The sequence below is a fragment of the Mauremys mutica genome, chromosome 3 (genome assembly GCF_020497125.1).
Source record: "Mauremys mutica isolate MM-2020 ecotype Southern chromosome 3, ASM2049712v1, whole genome shotgun sequence".
NCBI lineage: Eukaryota > Metazoa > Chordata > Testudines > Geoemydidae > Mauremys > Mauremys mutica.
The window spans coordinates 190,553,404-190,567,685 of NC_059074.1; the positions used below are offsets into that span (position 1 = coordinate 190,553,404).

Genomic DNA, 14,282 nt, shown 5'->3' on the forward strand with positions numbered 1-14,282 from the left:
GCACATCTTTAATCTAATTTTATTTAATTATTTTATTTCCTGATATGTCACCTCTACTGTTAAGATTAATTTTTTAATAAGTGTTTTTCACTATGCTATTTCCTCAGATTATTAAAAAGTAATAATATTTTACACTTTATATCCCCCTTTGACTGATAAAAGAAAACATCTCCCCTACAGCATGTGGGTGTTTGTACGTATATATAGTTTGTTTCTTACCTCTGTGAGACGAGGTATATGAAGGCCCTTTACATGATCTCCTGCAGTCTTCCTCGATTTGCCTGGCCAAGTTCTTTTCCTGTGACTCTCTGCTACACCAGACCAGGCAAAGACATCATGATAAGCTAAATCCAAATCTGAGGGATCTACTGCAAACTGGCATATCAACTTCAGCAAGCAAGCAAGACAGTCTAGCTGCCACTGTGGATAAGAAGAAAATGCAATTTTCCTTTTTCACAAATTCTAGTAATTCTTTGTCTATTTTGGAACTTGAAACACAAAACTTAAATGTCCTACAAAGTTAACAACTAAAGCACTAATTGGCAAAAGCTAACAAGACTTGTACTAGACATTACAGAGTCTGGGGCAGGTATTAAAATCTTTTATTTCTTACAAAGAGAGTATTTTCAAGAACTAGTCCAAATTACGGGTACAGTTACGAGATGATATGATATTCTGTGTAGAAGATTCAGTTTTACAGTCTACAGCATTTTCTGGCACTTATATTTAACTTGGAAAGCAATATTTAACATGTTTTTTTACTCTTTTAAATTAAACAATTACTTGTGTAGAGACAAACTATATTAAAAATACCATTTTGTATTGTAATGTCACAAAGAGATGAAAACCTCTCATTCATTCAGTAGTTTCTGATTTTTCTTTCCTCCTATTTCCTTCTGGGACTACGATCGCCAAGGATCTCATATGTATTATTACTCCTGCATGTACATTTGCCCAGCACAACCAGCAAGAGTTGTATCATACAAGCAAAACTAACACAATCATAGGCCCAGATCGTACAAACCGATACACAAGCATAGCTCTCTATACCCATTCAGAATCCCACTGAAATCTTTAAGACTTTGCACAGGTGCAGGAGTCTACACTAGAATATTTATTTGCAGAATCAGTGCCTTAATTGCACTTTACTACTCCTCCTTTTGCAAGCCTAAATGCAAGATCAACTAAGGCACTAATAGAATCTTCGGCTTATGCTGGGAATGGAGAGAAATACAGAGCATCTCCCTTCTCCTGGCACTGCTCCAGAGAGAGCACCAACAGATGCCAAGCATCATGAGATAGCTAGAAAAGTGTATATCACAAGTATTTATACAGATTCAAAAGAGAAAAAACTGAAAAAAACAAAGCTCAAAAATATTATTCTCCTTACATAAAAAATAAAGAATTTTTTTCAGTATGGGATACTTTAAATATCCTAAACACTGTAACATACACAAGCCATGACACTTTATATTTATTACATGACAAAATGCTCACACTGAAAACAAACAGATAAAACAAACTCAGTCTAACAAATACAAACTGAAAAGAAATCCAAACTGCAAAGTAATATCCAACATAAGGAGAGTTTATCTCACATTAATTGATAGATGAATAGTGATGATAAGATACATAATTTCACAGAATCATAGGACCGGAAGGGACCTCGCACTCAAGGAAGGACTAAGCATTATCTCTCCTCTGACAGGTGTTTAACCTATTCTTAAAAACCTCCAGTGACGGAGATTCCACAATCTCCCTAGACCAGGGATCAGCAACCTTTGGCACATGGCCCACCAGGGTAAGCACCTGGCGGATGGGGCCGGTTTCTTTACCTGCCGCATCCGCAGGTTCGGCCGATCGCGGCTCCCACTAGCCGCGGTTCGCCACTCCAGGCCAATGGGGGCTGTGGGAAGTGACGCGGGCCGAGGGATTTGCTGGCTGCCGCTTCCCAGAGTGCCCATTGGCCTGGAGCAGCGAACCACGGCCAGTGGGAGCCACGATCGGCCAAACCTGCGGATGCAGCAGGTAAACAAACCATCCCAGCCCACCAGGGTGCTTACTCTGGCAGGCTGTGGGCCAAAGGTTGCCGATCTCTGCCCTAGACAATTTATTCCAATGCTTAACTACCATGAAATTTGGGAAGTTTTTCCTAATGTCCAACCTAAACTTCCCTTACTGCAATTTAAGCCCATTGCTTCCTCCCTTATCCTCAGAGGTTAACAACAACAATTTTTCTCCCTCCTCCTTGTAACAACCTTTTATGTATTTGAAAACTGTTATGTCCCCCCTTCAGTCTTCTCCAGACTAAAGAAACCAATTTTTTCAGTCTGCCCTCATGGGGCATGTTTTCTAAACCTTTATTCATTTTTGTTGCTCTTCTCTGGACTTTCTCCAATTTGTCCACATCTTTCCTGGAACTCGACACAATACTCCAGCTGAGGCCTTATCAGAATAAAGTAGAGGGGCAGAATTGCTTCTTGTGTCTTGTTTAAAACACTCCTGCTAAGACATCCCAGAACGATGTTTGCTTTTTTGCAACAGCGTTACACGGTTGATTCATATTTAACTTATGATTAAGGCTAAGATTTTGTCATGGCTATTTTTAGTAAAAGTCACAGACAGGTCAAGGGCAATAAACAAAAATTCATGGAAGCAGTGACCTGTGACTTTTACTAAAAATAACTGTGACAAAGTGGGGAGATCCAGCACCCAAGGCTGCTGCGGCTCCATGGTTTCCTCTGCTTCCATGCTGGCTGGAAGCTGCAGGGTTCCCCCTCTGCCCGTGGCGGCTGAAAGCTGCAGAGCTCCAGGGTGACCACATTTCCCACAGAGAAAACGGGACATCCCCAACTGCTCGCCCTGGCCGCCCCCCACCCTCCTCCTGGGGAGGTTGTTGCCTGTCACTGGAACCCTACCAAAGCCCTGCTGGCTGCCAGCTCCAATACTGCAGCCCCTGGGGCTGAAGCAGAAAATGTCACAGAGGTCTTTAGAAGTCATGGATTCCAGCTTGGTATCAACCGCAAACTTTGTAAGTGTACTCTCTATCCATTATCTAAATCATTGGTGAAGATATTGAACAGAACTGGACTCAGAAGCAATCCCTGAGGTACCCCATTCAAAATGTCCTTCCATCTTGACTGTGAATCACTGATAACGATGATTTGGGAACGGTTTTCCAACTAGTTATGCTCCCGCCTTATAGTAGCTCCATCTAGGTTGTATTTCCCTTATTCATTTATGAGAAGATCATGCGAGACAGTATCAAAAGTCAACATAGACAAAAACAACAAGGAGTCCAGTGGCACAAGACTAATAAATCTGTTAGTCTTTAAGGAGCCAACGGACCCCTTGTTGTTTTTGTGGATACAGACTAACACGGCTACCCCCTGATACTCAAAATAGACAGTATCTACTGCTTCCTCTCTATCCACAAGGCTTGTTACCCTGTCAAAGAAAGCTATTAGGTTGATTTTACATGATTTGTTCTTGACACATCCATGCTGAGTGTTACTTATCACCTTATTAACTTCTAGGAGTTTGCAAATTGATTGCTTAAAGGTCTGTAATTCCCCACGGTTGTACTTATATCCCTTTTTATAGATTGGCTTTACATTTGCTCTTTTCCAGTCCTCTGGAACCTCTCCCATCTTCCATGAGTTTTCAAAGATAATCACTAACGGCTCAGACATCTCCTCAATCTGCACCTTGAGTATTCTAGGATGTATTTTATCAGGCTCTGGTGACTTGAAGACATCTAACCTGTCTAAATAATTTTTAACTTATTCTTTCCCTATTTTAGCCTCAGATCCCACCTCATTTTATCTGGCATTCACTATGTTAGACATCCAATTGCTACTAAACTTTCTAGTGAAAATGGAAACAAAATGAAATGAATGAACAAAATATATGAAATGGACTAACACCAATGTGCACTGTTAGGGAATTTCCTTATTAACCCCTTGACTGTAGTGGTAGTGATTTCTCTCAATGCCAACAACGGGTTATGTACCAAGAAATAAACACACTACTGCTTTAAAAGTGAGGTTGAGAAGTACAGGTTTCCCCTTGAAACCACCCATCAACCCCCCTTTTAAATATATACTTGTTTTCCAACATTTTGACCATGTTATTGCAAACTTAAGCTCTGATCTCACAATCAGGTCTGTGCAGATGCTAAGCTCTGCATGCATGAATCCAGTACCTTACTCCAGAAAATAGTTTCCAATCTGGGGGTTAGGGTATATTATTTTTTACTTCTACAAACCAGCACATTTTTTCTTAGGACTTCAGAAAAAATTACAAATAAAATAACATACAGAAAAGATATAAAAGTGTGGTCACAAAATAGCAAAAAGTCAGAATGATAAAAGTAGTAATGTTTTTAAAAGAGAGATTAAAACTGCAATTATTCAACAATTTACATTTCCCCAAAAAAGAATACTATATTGTTAGTGTTTATTGGCATCAATTTAGCAGCTGGTTTGTATCCATTACAGACAGAAGCACTCAATAAACTAGTTTCAATGCACAATAATTGGCTTATCAGCAATACCTTTCATTGTTCATTTTATATGGTTCATTTCTTCTCTTTTTCTACAGAAAAGGTGCAAGTAAATATAACAAAGGCTGCTAGCAATGGAAGCACTCAAATGGGATAGCTACCTTATAGCTGGTTAAAACACTGACTTGTCACCTACCACAGTCCATGGTTCCTGCTCTTTAGGCTCTAGAATTCCCGAATTAAAAATTTCTAACAATTGTTGAAGCCCTCCAGCAGCAACAAACTGTAAGTAAATTACGATAATGTAAGAAAAATCAGGTACATAATGTATTTTAAACTCCTTGTCTCAGTTACAAGATACACAATTAAAATCAGAAATAAAACATTGATAAATTATACAGTTACTTATTTTTTGAAGGACATGAGAAAAATTTATATAAAAATATAACAAACAGAGGCTGGACTTTTGACAAAGAACACTGAAGTTAGACAATAATTTTGTTTCTCATTAATCATTTAAGCCCAGGAATTGGGATTTCCTGACAGTATCCTAATGCAAATAGTATTATATGCTAATAATATGAACTTGAAATCAAGAGACTCCAAGGAGTGAAACAGAATATAAAAGCTTATGCTATCTTAAAAGAACTTTCATTTTATGTCATTTTGAAAAATCTACACTACATATTACAAAATACTTAAGTAAATCAAACCTTGCAGCTCCAGGTGTTTTTACTATTTTCTATCTGATCTTCACTCGAATCATCAGAGTCTGGATAAAGGTCACTATAACTTCCCTGAGGATAAACAGAAAAATAAATTATTTTATCAATGCTAGAATTTAAAGTAATAAATATTTCACCCATAAGAATTTGGATTTAGAAACTACATAAGAAGTTATATTACCGTAGACTCTCGCCTTATTCTTCTGTTAGGCTTGCCCAAAGCTTCAATGATTTCAAGTGCATACAAAAGTTTATGGGCACTTTTTATTCGCAGGAGATCCTTCCAACTAAATCCATCATTACCCTTACAAAAAAGTTAAGAAAATTAAATCCAATGCTGACCTGACCATAGAGGCAAAAGTAATTGCATTTTTGAAGAGACAATGGCAAGTAATTTGGTTTTCACATATTACATATCTTTAAATTAATATTTATTGTTACAACATCCATGAAAAAAAATTAAAATGTATCTGATGTAATTTACAGACTCTCAATCTGAATAATATATGTCCAGTAGGAATCCCAATTGACTCAATATTAAGGGTATGTCTACACTACCAGATTAGTTCAATTAAACTTAATTCGAATTTGTGGAATCGACCTTACAAAGTCGAATTTGTGTGTCCACACTAATGGGGCAAGCGTCGACATTGGAAGCGGTGCACTGTGGGAAGCTATCCCACAGTTCCCGCAGTCCCCGCTGCCCATTTGAATTCTGGGATTTCCCTACAATGCATGCTGGGGGGAAAAATGTGTCGAGGGTGGTCTTGGGTAACTGTCATCATTCAACGTGCTTTCGACGTCTCAAGGGGAGATGGAGGAGCTTACTGACTCGTTCGGATCTCAGCGAAACCAAGATCCCCATTGTTATTGCAGCTTGCTGTGTGCACCACAATCTCTGTGAGAGCAAGGGGGAGACCTTTATGGCGGGATGGGAGGTTGAGGCAAATCGCCTGGCTGCTGATTACGCTCAGCCAGACAGCTGTGCAATTAGAAGAGCCCAGCGGGAAGAGCTGTGCATCTGGGAGGCTTTGAAAGCTAGGTTCCTCAGGGAGCAGGGTAACCTGTGACTGTTCAGTTTCTTTACAGAGAAGCTGAACCTGCCCCTGCTTCAGTTACTGTTGACTTTCTTCTGTGGTTACATACCCCGTTCACCACGTTTCCCCCCTTCCAACACACGTTTAAAAATAAAGTTAATGGAACATTGTTAATTAACAATGTTTTCTTTATTAATGAATTCGCGTTAAAGGGTTGAAACAGGGACGCAGACTGTGGTGGGTAGGGTGTGCAGTGATGTTAACACCACTTCTACACTCGAGAAATGATAGGCTCCTGCTCCTAGAGCGGTCTGCAGTGCCGGACTGGTTGTTTCAACGGAGCCTGCCATCCCTCCTTTTCGGGACTCTGTGTGCGGGGGCTATGTGACCTTATGGCGGGGGAGGACGGTTACAGATTCCCCTGTTGCGTGGCTCTGTGGTCCGGGACAAGGACCGCTGCATAAGTTCTGTAACCGCCCTCCCATGCCACAAAGTCACGTACCCCCCACCCACACAGAACATGGAAAACACCTCCCAGACCGACCAGGGTGACTACTGACTGCACTGTGTGTGTGACCTGCTGTTGATCCTGCCCCCGTGTCTGTACCCTGGTAAAGGTGACTGTCCTATGCAATTAACAACCCCATTCCCCCCCTTCACAGACAGTCTTCTGTAGAAAAACTTGACGGAAATACTAATTAACAGCAAACTACTTTTAATAATCAACTACACAGTTAGGGGATGAAACTGGGATTGGGGCTTGGGTGAGTCAGGAAGGGAAGGACTTCTCAAAATTTAGGGAATGACAGCTTTTGGGTAATTGAGCACTCTGCAGGGGTGCAGTGATAGTTTTCACGGCCCCTGTCACCCCTTCTTCTTGTTACTTTGGGTGAGGGGGGTATGGGACTTTGTGGCGGGGGAGGGCGGTTGCAGATACAGTGCAGGGGGGCTCTGTCCTCCTGCCTGCGGTCCTGCAGAACATCCACAAGGCGCCGGAGCGTGTCAAATTTTCCCTGGGCATTTCCTGTGTGGCTGGTCAGAACATCCAAGCTCGGACTGCTGTCCAGAGCGTCAACAGAGTGGTGCACTGTGGGATAGCTCCCGGAGCTACTAAGGTCGATTTCCGTCCACACATAGCCTAATTCAACATAGCCATGTCGAATTTAGCGCTACTCCCCTCGTCGGGGAGGAGTACAGAATTCGAACTAAAGAGCCCTCTAGGTCGAACTAATTAGCTTCCTGGTGTGGACGGGTGCACGGTTAAGTGGAATTAACGCTGCTAAATTCGACATAAACTCCTAGTGTAGACCAGGCCTAAAAGTTACCACAGCACATGCACAACAATTTTAAAAACATTTTAACTTCAGTGAGAAATGCCAACCTGCAATTCCAAATAGTAAAGTTCAACATTTACTTAGGTATGAGCAAAAAAGTGCCTTAAGATGTACTTTGAAGGCAAAAAATATATTTTTTCATATTTTAATAACTATAAAATAAATGAACTGATTTTGTTCATTTTCCAAAACAAGTCACCTCTGAACTGAAACTATGCATCCAAAATTTTAGACTAAATGAAGCATTATCCAGAAAGCTGTGAGCATGTGCAAAACAGATCATAGTTCTAGCTTGCACAGTTACAAAATCTATCATATCTAAACAACAATTTAAGTTATATTTTTAAAATATTTTAAACATGTATACATTGAGATTATATGACAGCTTTTTCTTTCCCTGCCTTCACTAAACAGGGGGGAGGGCTAGCTCAGTGGTTTGAGCATTGGCCTACTAAACCCAGGGTTGTGAGTTCAATCCTTGAGGAGGCCACTTAGGGATCTGGGGCAAAAAATTGGTCCTGCTAGTGAAGGCAGGGGGGCTGGACTCAATGACCTTTTGAGGTCCCTTCCAGTTCTAGGAGATTGGTATATCTCCAATTATTACCTTTATTACTAAATCTTGGGAGAACCTCTGCAGTGTCATTTAAAAAATTGTAAAGGGCATGATGACTGCTGGTTAGCACAGCAGAGAATGGATAACCTATTCTTTCCTGCCCATCCTTCCTCCACGTATCCTATGCTAGATTCCTGAGTTTCAAAACATGATTGTTACATTAAAAGAGTATCAAAAATGCAAACAGGAAAGCAGAATCAGACCCTACTACTTAATCCAACCTAATCAAAGAATAAAATAATCTGTCAAACTAATTTTATCCAGGGAAAATAAAACATTTTGACCCCTGCAGCCAGCTTCTCTCTCTGCCCTTAACATTTACTTACTTGCTGACACAAAGAGTTACAAGAGGATTGCTGGTAAAGTAAGGAAATTCTTCCATTTAGCCAAATACATTTTTGCTGGCAAAAATCCCAGTAGTTTTGTTTCTTACAATTCTTTCATTTAAATTCATTTTGTTTTTAGTGTTTTATTTTCCTCAGGTACATTCAATCACAATTAAAGAGAGATCGTCCATTACTCTTATTCACAACTTCCTCAGTCAGCTACAATTAGGGGGGACCCTCACATACCTGAACTTTTTACTGCCTATTAATAAGTATTGAAATGATGACCCAACATTTTATTTTAATTAGCAATCATCTCTGAAGCCTCAGAAAACATGTCACTATAGACACTAAACAGTGTACTTACATGTGGTTGGTTCATATTGGAAAGTTGCTTAAAATTCACACATTTGCTCTTTTTACATAAAAAATGCTCGGAAGTACTTCAGAATTCAAGATACTTATTCAAGATAATTTTCCCAATAACATTTACCAAAAAAAAAAAGTATAACTGAAATTGAATCATATGTTACCCAACATCCTCCTGGTTATAGCAATATATAAAATTCTAAATGCTCTCCCATTCAAAATTATTATCAAAATAATACACACTTCACTTAATGCAAGTTTTAAATTTAACCAAATCTAAGCACTCCCAGAACAGTGGGTTGTTGCTATTGTATTTTATAATTATGAAAGGTGGAATGAGGGATTTAAAACAAGGCATACTAAAAGGCAAATAATAACATAAGATTCAGTTTTAAAGCCACATAAAATTTGTAGGCTAGAGTTCAAGAATATTGCTTTAGAATCAAGTATATCTAAGGTTATTTACTTCTAAAATGAAACCCAAAGACATGAAAATAAGAAATAAATTGCTTCAACTTGCTTTGTACAACTGAAGATGTATGAGCTTTAATTTCAACATGAACCAGTAAAGTCACTAGAGAGAACATTCACTGATCATTTTACTTATTTAATTCTTGTTTACAAAAATAAAACCCATTACCTTTAAAGACACAAATCAGGAAACTAAATTAGAAAAGCTACAGACTTCCTTTGATTTTTATTTCAACATAGTAAGAGGTGAAATAGAAATAGGTGAAAATGGTCCCCTCTTTTTTTTTATTTTCTCACTATACCCAATACAAAACCAGAGAATATATATATATCTATGAGCTGTCCTGATATATTATTATTGAAACTGTTCTGTCTTTTATTCAAGACAATGTCCGCCTTGCAGAAATCAGTTATTTTTTCTTTAACTCTGTTGGATCAATCATCATTCAATTTTGGGTAAATTGTAAAAATTTCACTGTAAAAAGTCTAACTGAATTGCACATTATATATATATTTAAAACAAACACTGTTGGCTGACCTGTTCATCTGAAATATTTTGGAATGCCTGTAACATGTTAGGACATGTAGGTAGAAGCATTAACAGTTCCCAGACACGCCTGGACAGGTTTTCTGCATGAAGGTGGAGTTCTTCACATCTTGCACTCTAACAAAGACAAAAAAATCTATTACTATTAAGTTTCTTAAGAAAAGCAACCTCACTGACATTTTAGGGTTTGAAGTTTCTTTCTTTATTTATATTTTAAACAAAAGCAATTTGTTCTCAAGCTAAAGTTTGTTAAATAAATCTATAAATACAGCATGATAGTTTAGGTCTCACTGAAACAGAAGGAAATTAAGTTACTTTATGCACTATACTATAAAGACATGCAAAAGATTCAGTGTAAATAAATCCTGGATTTAAATACACAACTACTGATTCTGATAAATTCCGAGTGTAAATCCCATTGGTTTATATAGTTATACGAGAGATAAATATAAGTCACTGAGTTTTACAATATATCTTTAAAAATATTTTTTCAAGCCAAATCCCCTTACTAACCACTATACGTGTTTTCAATAACACACATCCTTTCCAGAGCAACACATTTTTAGAGCAACTAGTAAATAATAGCATACCATTTTGATTATAAAAAGCTTAGTTATATCTATAGATATGATGAAATTAAATATACAGATAGAAATATTAGAAGTAGCTGATGTTTGGATACCTTGGTGAGGGGCCATCAGAAGTAGACAGATTGGACAGACTTTAAACTAGACATATTCAGTCATCCTAATCAAAGATCACTAAATTACCTCACTATCTTCCATAGCCATTTCACCCGAAGGAGGTTTAAAAGATGCAAGCATCTCTAATAAATCAAAAAGGGTGGTAAGATGAGGTTCTTGCAAAAGTAAAAGCATTGGAATGTTGTCCTTCTGAGGAGGAGGTAGGCAAGATGCTGGAAGCTGAACACCTTCACCTTTTCGCTCCCTCCGTGGTGCACCCAAGGATACAAACACCATCTAGAAACAAGGGGGGGAGGAGGAGATAGAGACTATTTTAACAACACAACTACAATGACCATTTTTAAAACCAGAGACAGCTTAGAAATAAGAATAGACTTAAGAACATGGTTTTGGAAGATACATTAGTATCTTCACTGCTGATCCTTTAACTATGTTTCAATAGAATGTCACAATTCAAAAATGACATACATTGGGCAGCACTGGAGATTTACGTTTATTTCGCCTGGCATGGTAAGTATGAGAGGTGGCAGCAGCAGAGTGATTAATAAAAAAGGAATTAATTCAAACGTGTGCTACATTTAGGTGGTCAGATCCTCTAAAGTTGTCTTTTTCTTTGGCAGGGAGGAGTAACAAAGGGAGGGGTTGTGCAAGGTCGGGTCCTCCAATCTGCAGTGGTTGTAAGGTTAATCCTCCTTCCTGCAAAGTAGACATTCCTATCTTTCTTAGGCATTGAGGCTGGATTCACACTCTAAGGAAGCTTGCTCATGTCCTGGGCAGCAGGTTGATCTGGGCTGCAAGCCCTGATAGGCCTTAGAATAAATGAAGATGTGATATGGATTCTAGACTTTTATGAGTTTGTTTACAGGATGCTTTGGATTTGAGCATCAAAAGGGAGAAAGGAGGCTCTTGACAGCTTCAATGGCTGTTGCCTTCCCTCTTTTCCATGCTCTCATGACAAAATGCTTTGAGATGCTATCCTGGTCATAAAATCAAACAGTTGTGACCATTTGGCCAAAATCTTGGTGTTTGATGTTATTTTCACCTTTTCTCTACAAAAAATAAATGGTTCCAAATTTTACTTTGATCCTTCAGCATGTACTACTTCACATCTACTAATACACCCAGAATGTGGCTTTTTCAACCAGGACTACTTTTTACAACAGTAAGGCAATAGAGCAGCAGAATGTAAATGTATGTTAATATGAACTAACTGTAATTTTATTTCGGGTGTAAGGGGATGTATGATATACAGCAGAAAACAATACAATGGTTTTAGAAAACAGATGCTGCCAAAAAGAATTTTACATTTTACTACCTAATACACTTACTGGTCATCACATGACAAAAGCAGCATACCAAATTATCTTTTTATATTTGTCTTATCTTTACACTGATAATACCTGCATATCCTTAAAGCCCAATTCATGAAGTGTTTTTTCATCATAATCAGTTGTTAGTTCGTGCCCAGATGAAATCATTCTCACAGGTCCCATGAGACCACCTACAATAAAGCACAACATAGTGAATTTCTGGAATTTCATTGGCTATTTAAAAAGCATAATTTTTAAAAGTAAAATTAATATTAACATTGATACTGCATCTGTTGAAAATTTTTACATAATACAGCTTCCTGGTAACCTCTCAAGGCCTGACCCAAAGGCCCCTGAAGTCAATGGGAATCTTTCCACTGACTTCATTGACCTCTGAATCAGGTCCTTAATTACTTCCTTAGCAATATGGTTCAATTATATCTTGTAATAAAAAAGGCACAGGAGAAAAAGATCTGCCTTATAGGGAGGGAAGAGAGATAATAGTTCTTTCAAGGTGAATTTATCTATCATTAAGTTCTTCCAGAGCTGGAAAATTATTCTATAAGCATTTATTTTAAATACTGATAGTTTTACTAAGTGTGAATGCCATAGAAATTTTCTTCTAATTGCCCCTAAAGTGTGTACCATTAAATTACTATAAAGCACCATAAACTTCTAAATGAAGGATCCAGGTCTGAAGGATCCAAAAAGGTTCACACCTATCTGCTGCTAAGACTGGAAGGAACGCAGGTGGCAGAGGGAACCATTCCTCCCCTTTTGTAGCACTGCTTTGGTACATGTGGGCACACAGAACGGGCACATGAGTGCTCTAACACATGCTGCTATAAGAAGAAGGTTTCACTTTCCAAGCTGCATTGGTCAGTGCAGCCCGACTGGGAATATAGTGAGGCCACCTGCAGGAAAACCAGCAAACAGTGTAACCAAGCTTAGAGCATATCGACTGCCAACTTTTCACAATGAATAGTTGTCTCACTCTGTTTTATGCTGCTTAACATATATTTTATTCATAATTTCTTCTTCAACCTCTCTAGTAAAATTTATTTATAATTATGACAATGTGAATTGGAGGTGACATCTTCTAAGACAGATAGTCATTGTTTGTGAACATCAGAAAGAATCTGACTTCTGACCTTATAGCAGGAAGAATCTGGAGTGAAATAATGGCGTAGGCTCTGTCAAAAGCAAAGACCTTGCCAGTGGAATCGCCATCTAAACAGTGATGAAATGGGGCTGGCAAAGGTCACAGATTACTGGAAGTGCCAAATGGTGTGGCAAGGCGCCAGTCGCAGTCATAAATAGAGCAAATTAAAAAGAAAGCAAACGTGACAGAGGAGGTTACTTACCTGTAACAGGATGTTCTTTGAGATGCGTGGTCCCTATCTATATTCTACTGAGGGTTATGTGCATATGCCATGCGCCTGGAGCGGGAGCTTCTCAAAGTGGTAGAGTCCATCGGTCCACACATGCACTCTGGTACCACTTCATGGTTTCACCAGAGGCAATAAAGGGCATAGCGGACCGACCATGCCTTCAGTTTGTCTCCACAACTAATCTACCAAATCCACAGCAAGGGTGAAGGAAGATGGGATTGGAATACAGGTAAATAACCACCTCCTCTTCGAGTGATGGTCCCAATTATATTCCACGGAGGATGATTAACAAACAGATAGGAGGAGGGTGCGAGGAAGATGACAGAACCGTAGAACAGAGGACCAATGTACCAAACAAGGCAACCATCGCAGAGTCTTGCACCAGGGCATAGTGAGAAAAAATGGCATGTACTGAACTGCATGTGGATTGCTTATATATGTCCATAAGGGGCACATCATGGACAAGGGCCATAGTTGATGCTTGTGCTCTCATGGAATGGGCCCATATCCCACCTGATAGGGACTGCCATGACAAGTGATTGCAGAGCATAATGCACTGTGCAATCCACTCCGAGATTCTCTGGGTGAAGAAGGCCTGCCCCTGAATTCTCTCTGCTATGGAAACAAATAGTTTAGGAGACTTCCAGAATGGTCTTGTCCTTTCTAGGTAAAGGGACAGGGCCCTATGTACATCGAGGGAGTGAAGCTGCTGTTTCTCCTTTGAGGTATGCCATTTGGGAAGGAAGGTGGGCAAATGTATGGGTTGGTCGAGGTGGAAGCAGGAAACCATTTTCAATAGAAATATGGGATGTAAGTGCAGTGAGACTTTGTCCTTATGGAACATAGTAAAAGGAGGATTTGCCATCATGGTTCCAGTTCACCAATGCTTCCTGCAGAAGTAATAGCAACCTTCATGGAAAGAAGAGAAAGGGAGCAAGAGACCAGAGTTTC

The 14,282-nt window shown here is 39.1% G+C and overlaps 1 protein-coding gene across 1 annotated transcript in view; it reads right to left on the bottom strand.

The window, feature by feature from the left end:
- USP34 (ubiquitin specific peptidase 34) overlaps positions 1-14,282 on the bottom strand; it is a 307,644-nt gene that overhangs the window by 131,164 nt on the left and 162,198 nt on the right. Inside the window, exons 28-34 of the mRNA XM_045009712.1 lie at positions 12,031-12,131; positions 10,697-10,906; positions 9,918-10,043; positions 5,411-5,533; positions 5,218-5,301; positions 4,701-4,787; positions 220-420 (exon numbers count right to left, since the gene is read on the bottom strand). Of these exons, the coding sequence (XP_044865647.1) occupies positions 220-420; positions 4,701-4,787; positions 5,218-5,301; positions 5,411-5,533; positions 9,918-10,043; positions 10,697-10,906; positions 12,031-12,131 (932 nt within the window). The remainder of the gene's footprint in view (positions 1-219; positions 421-4,700; positions 4,788-5,217; positions 5,302-5,410; positions 5,534-9,917; positions 10,044-10,696; positions 10,907-12,030; positions 12,132-14,282) is intronic.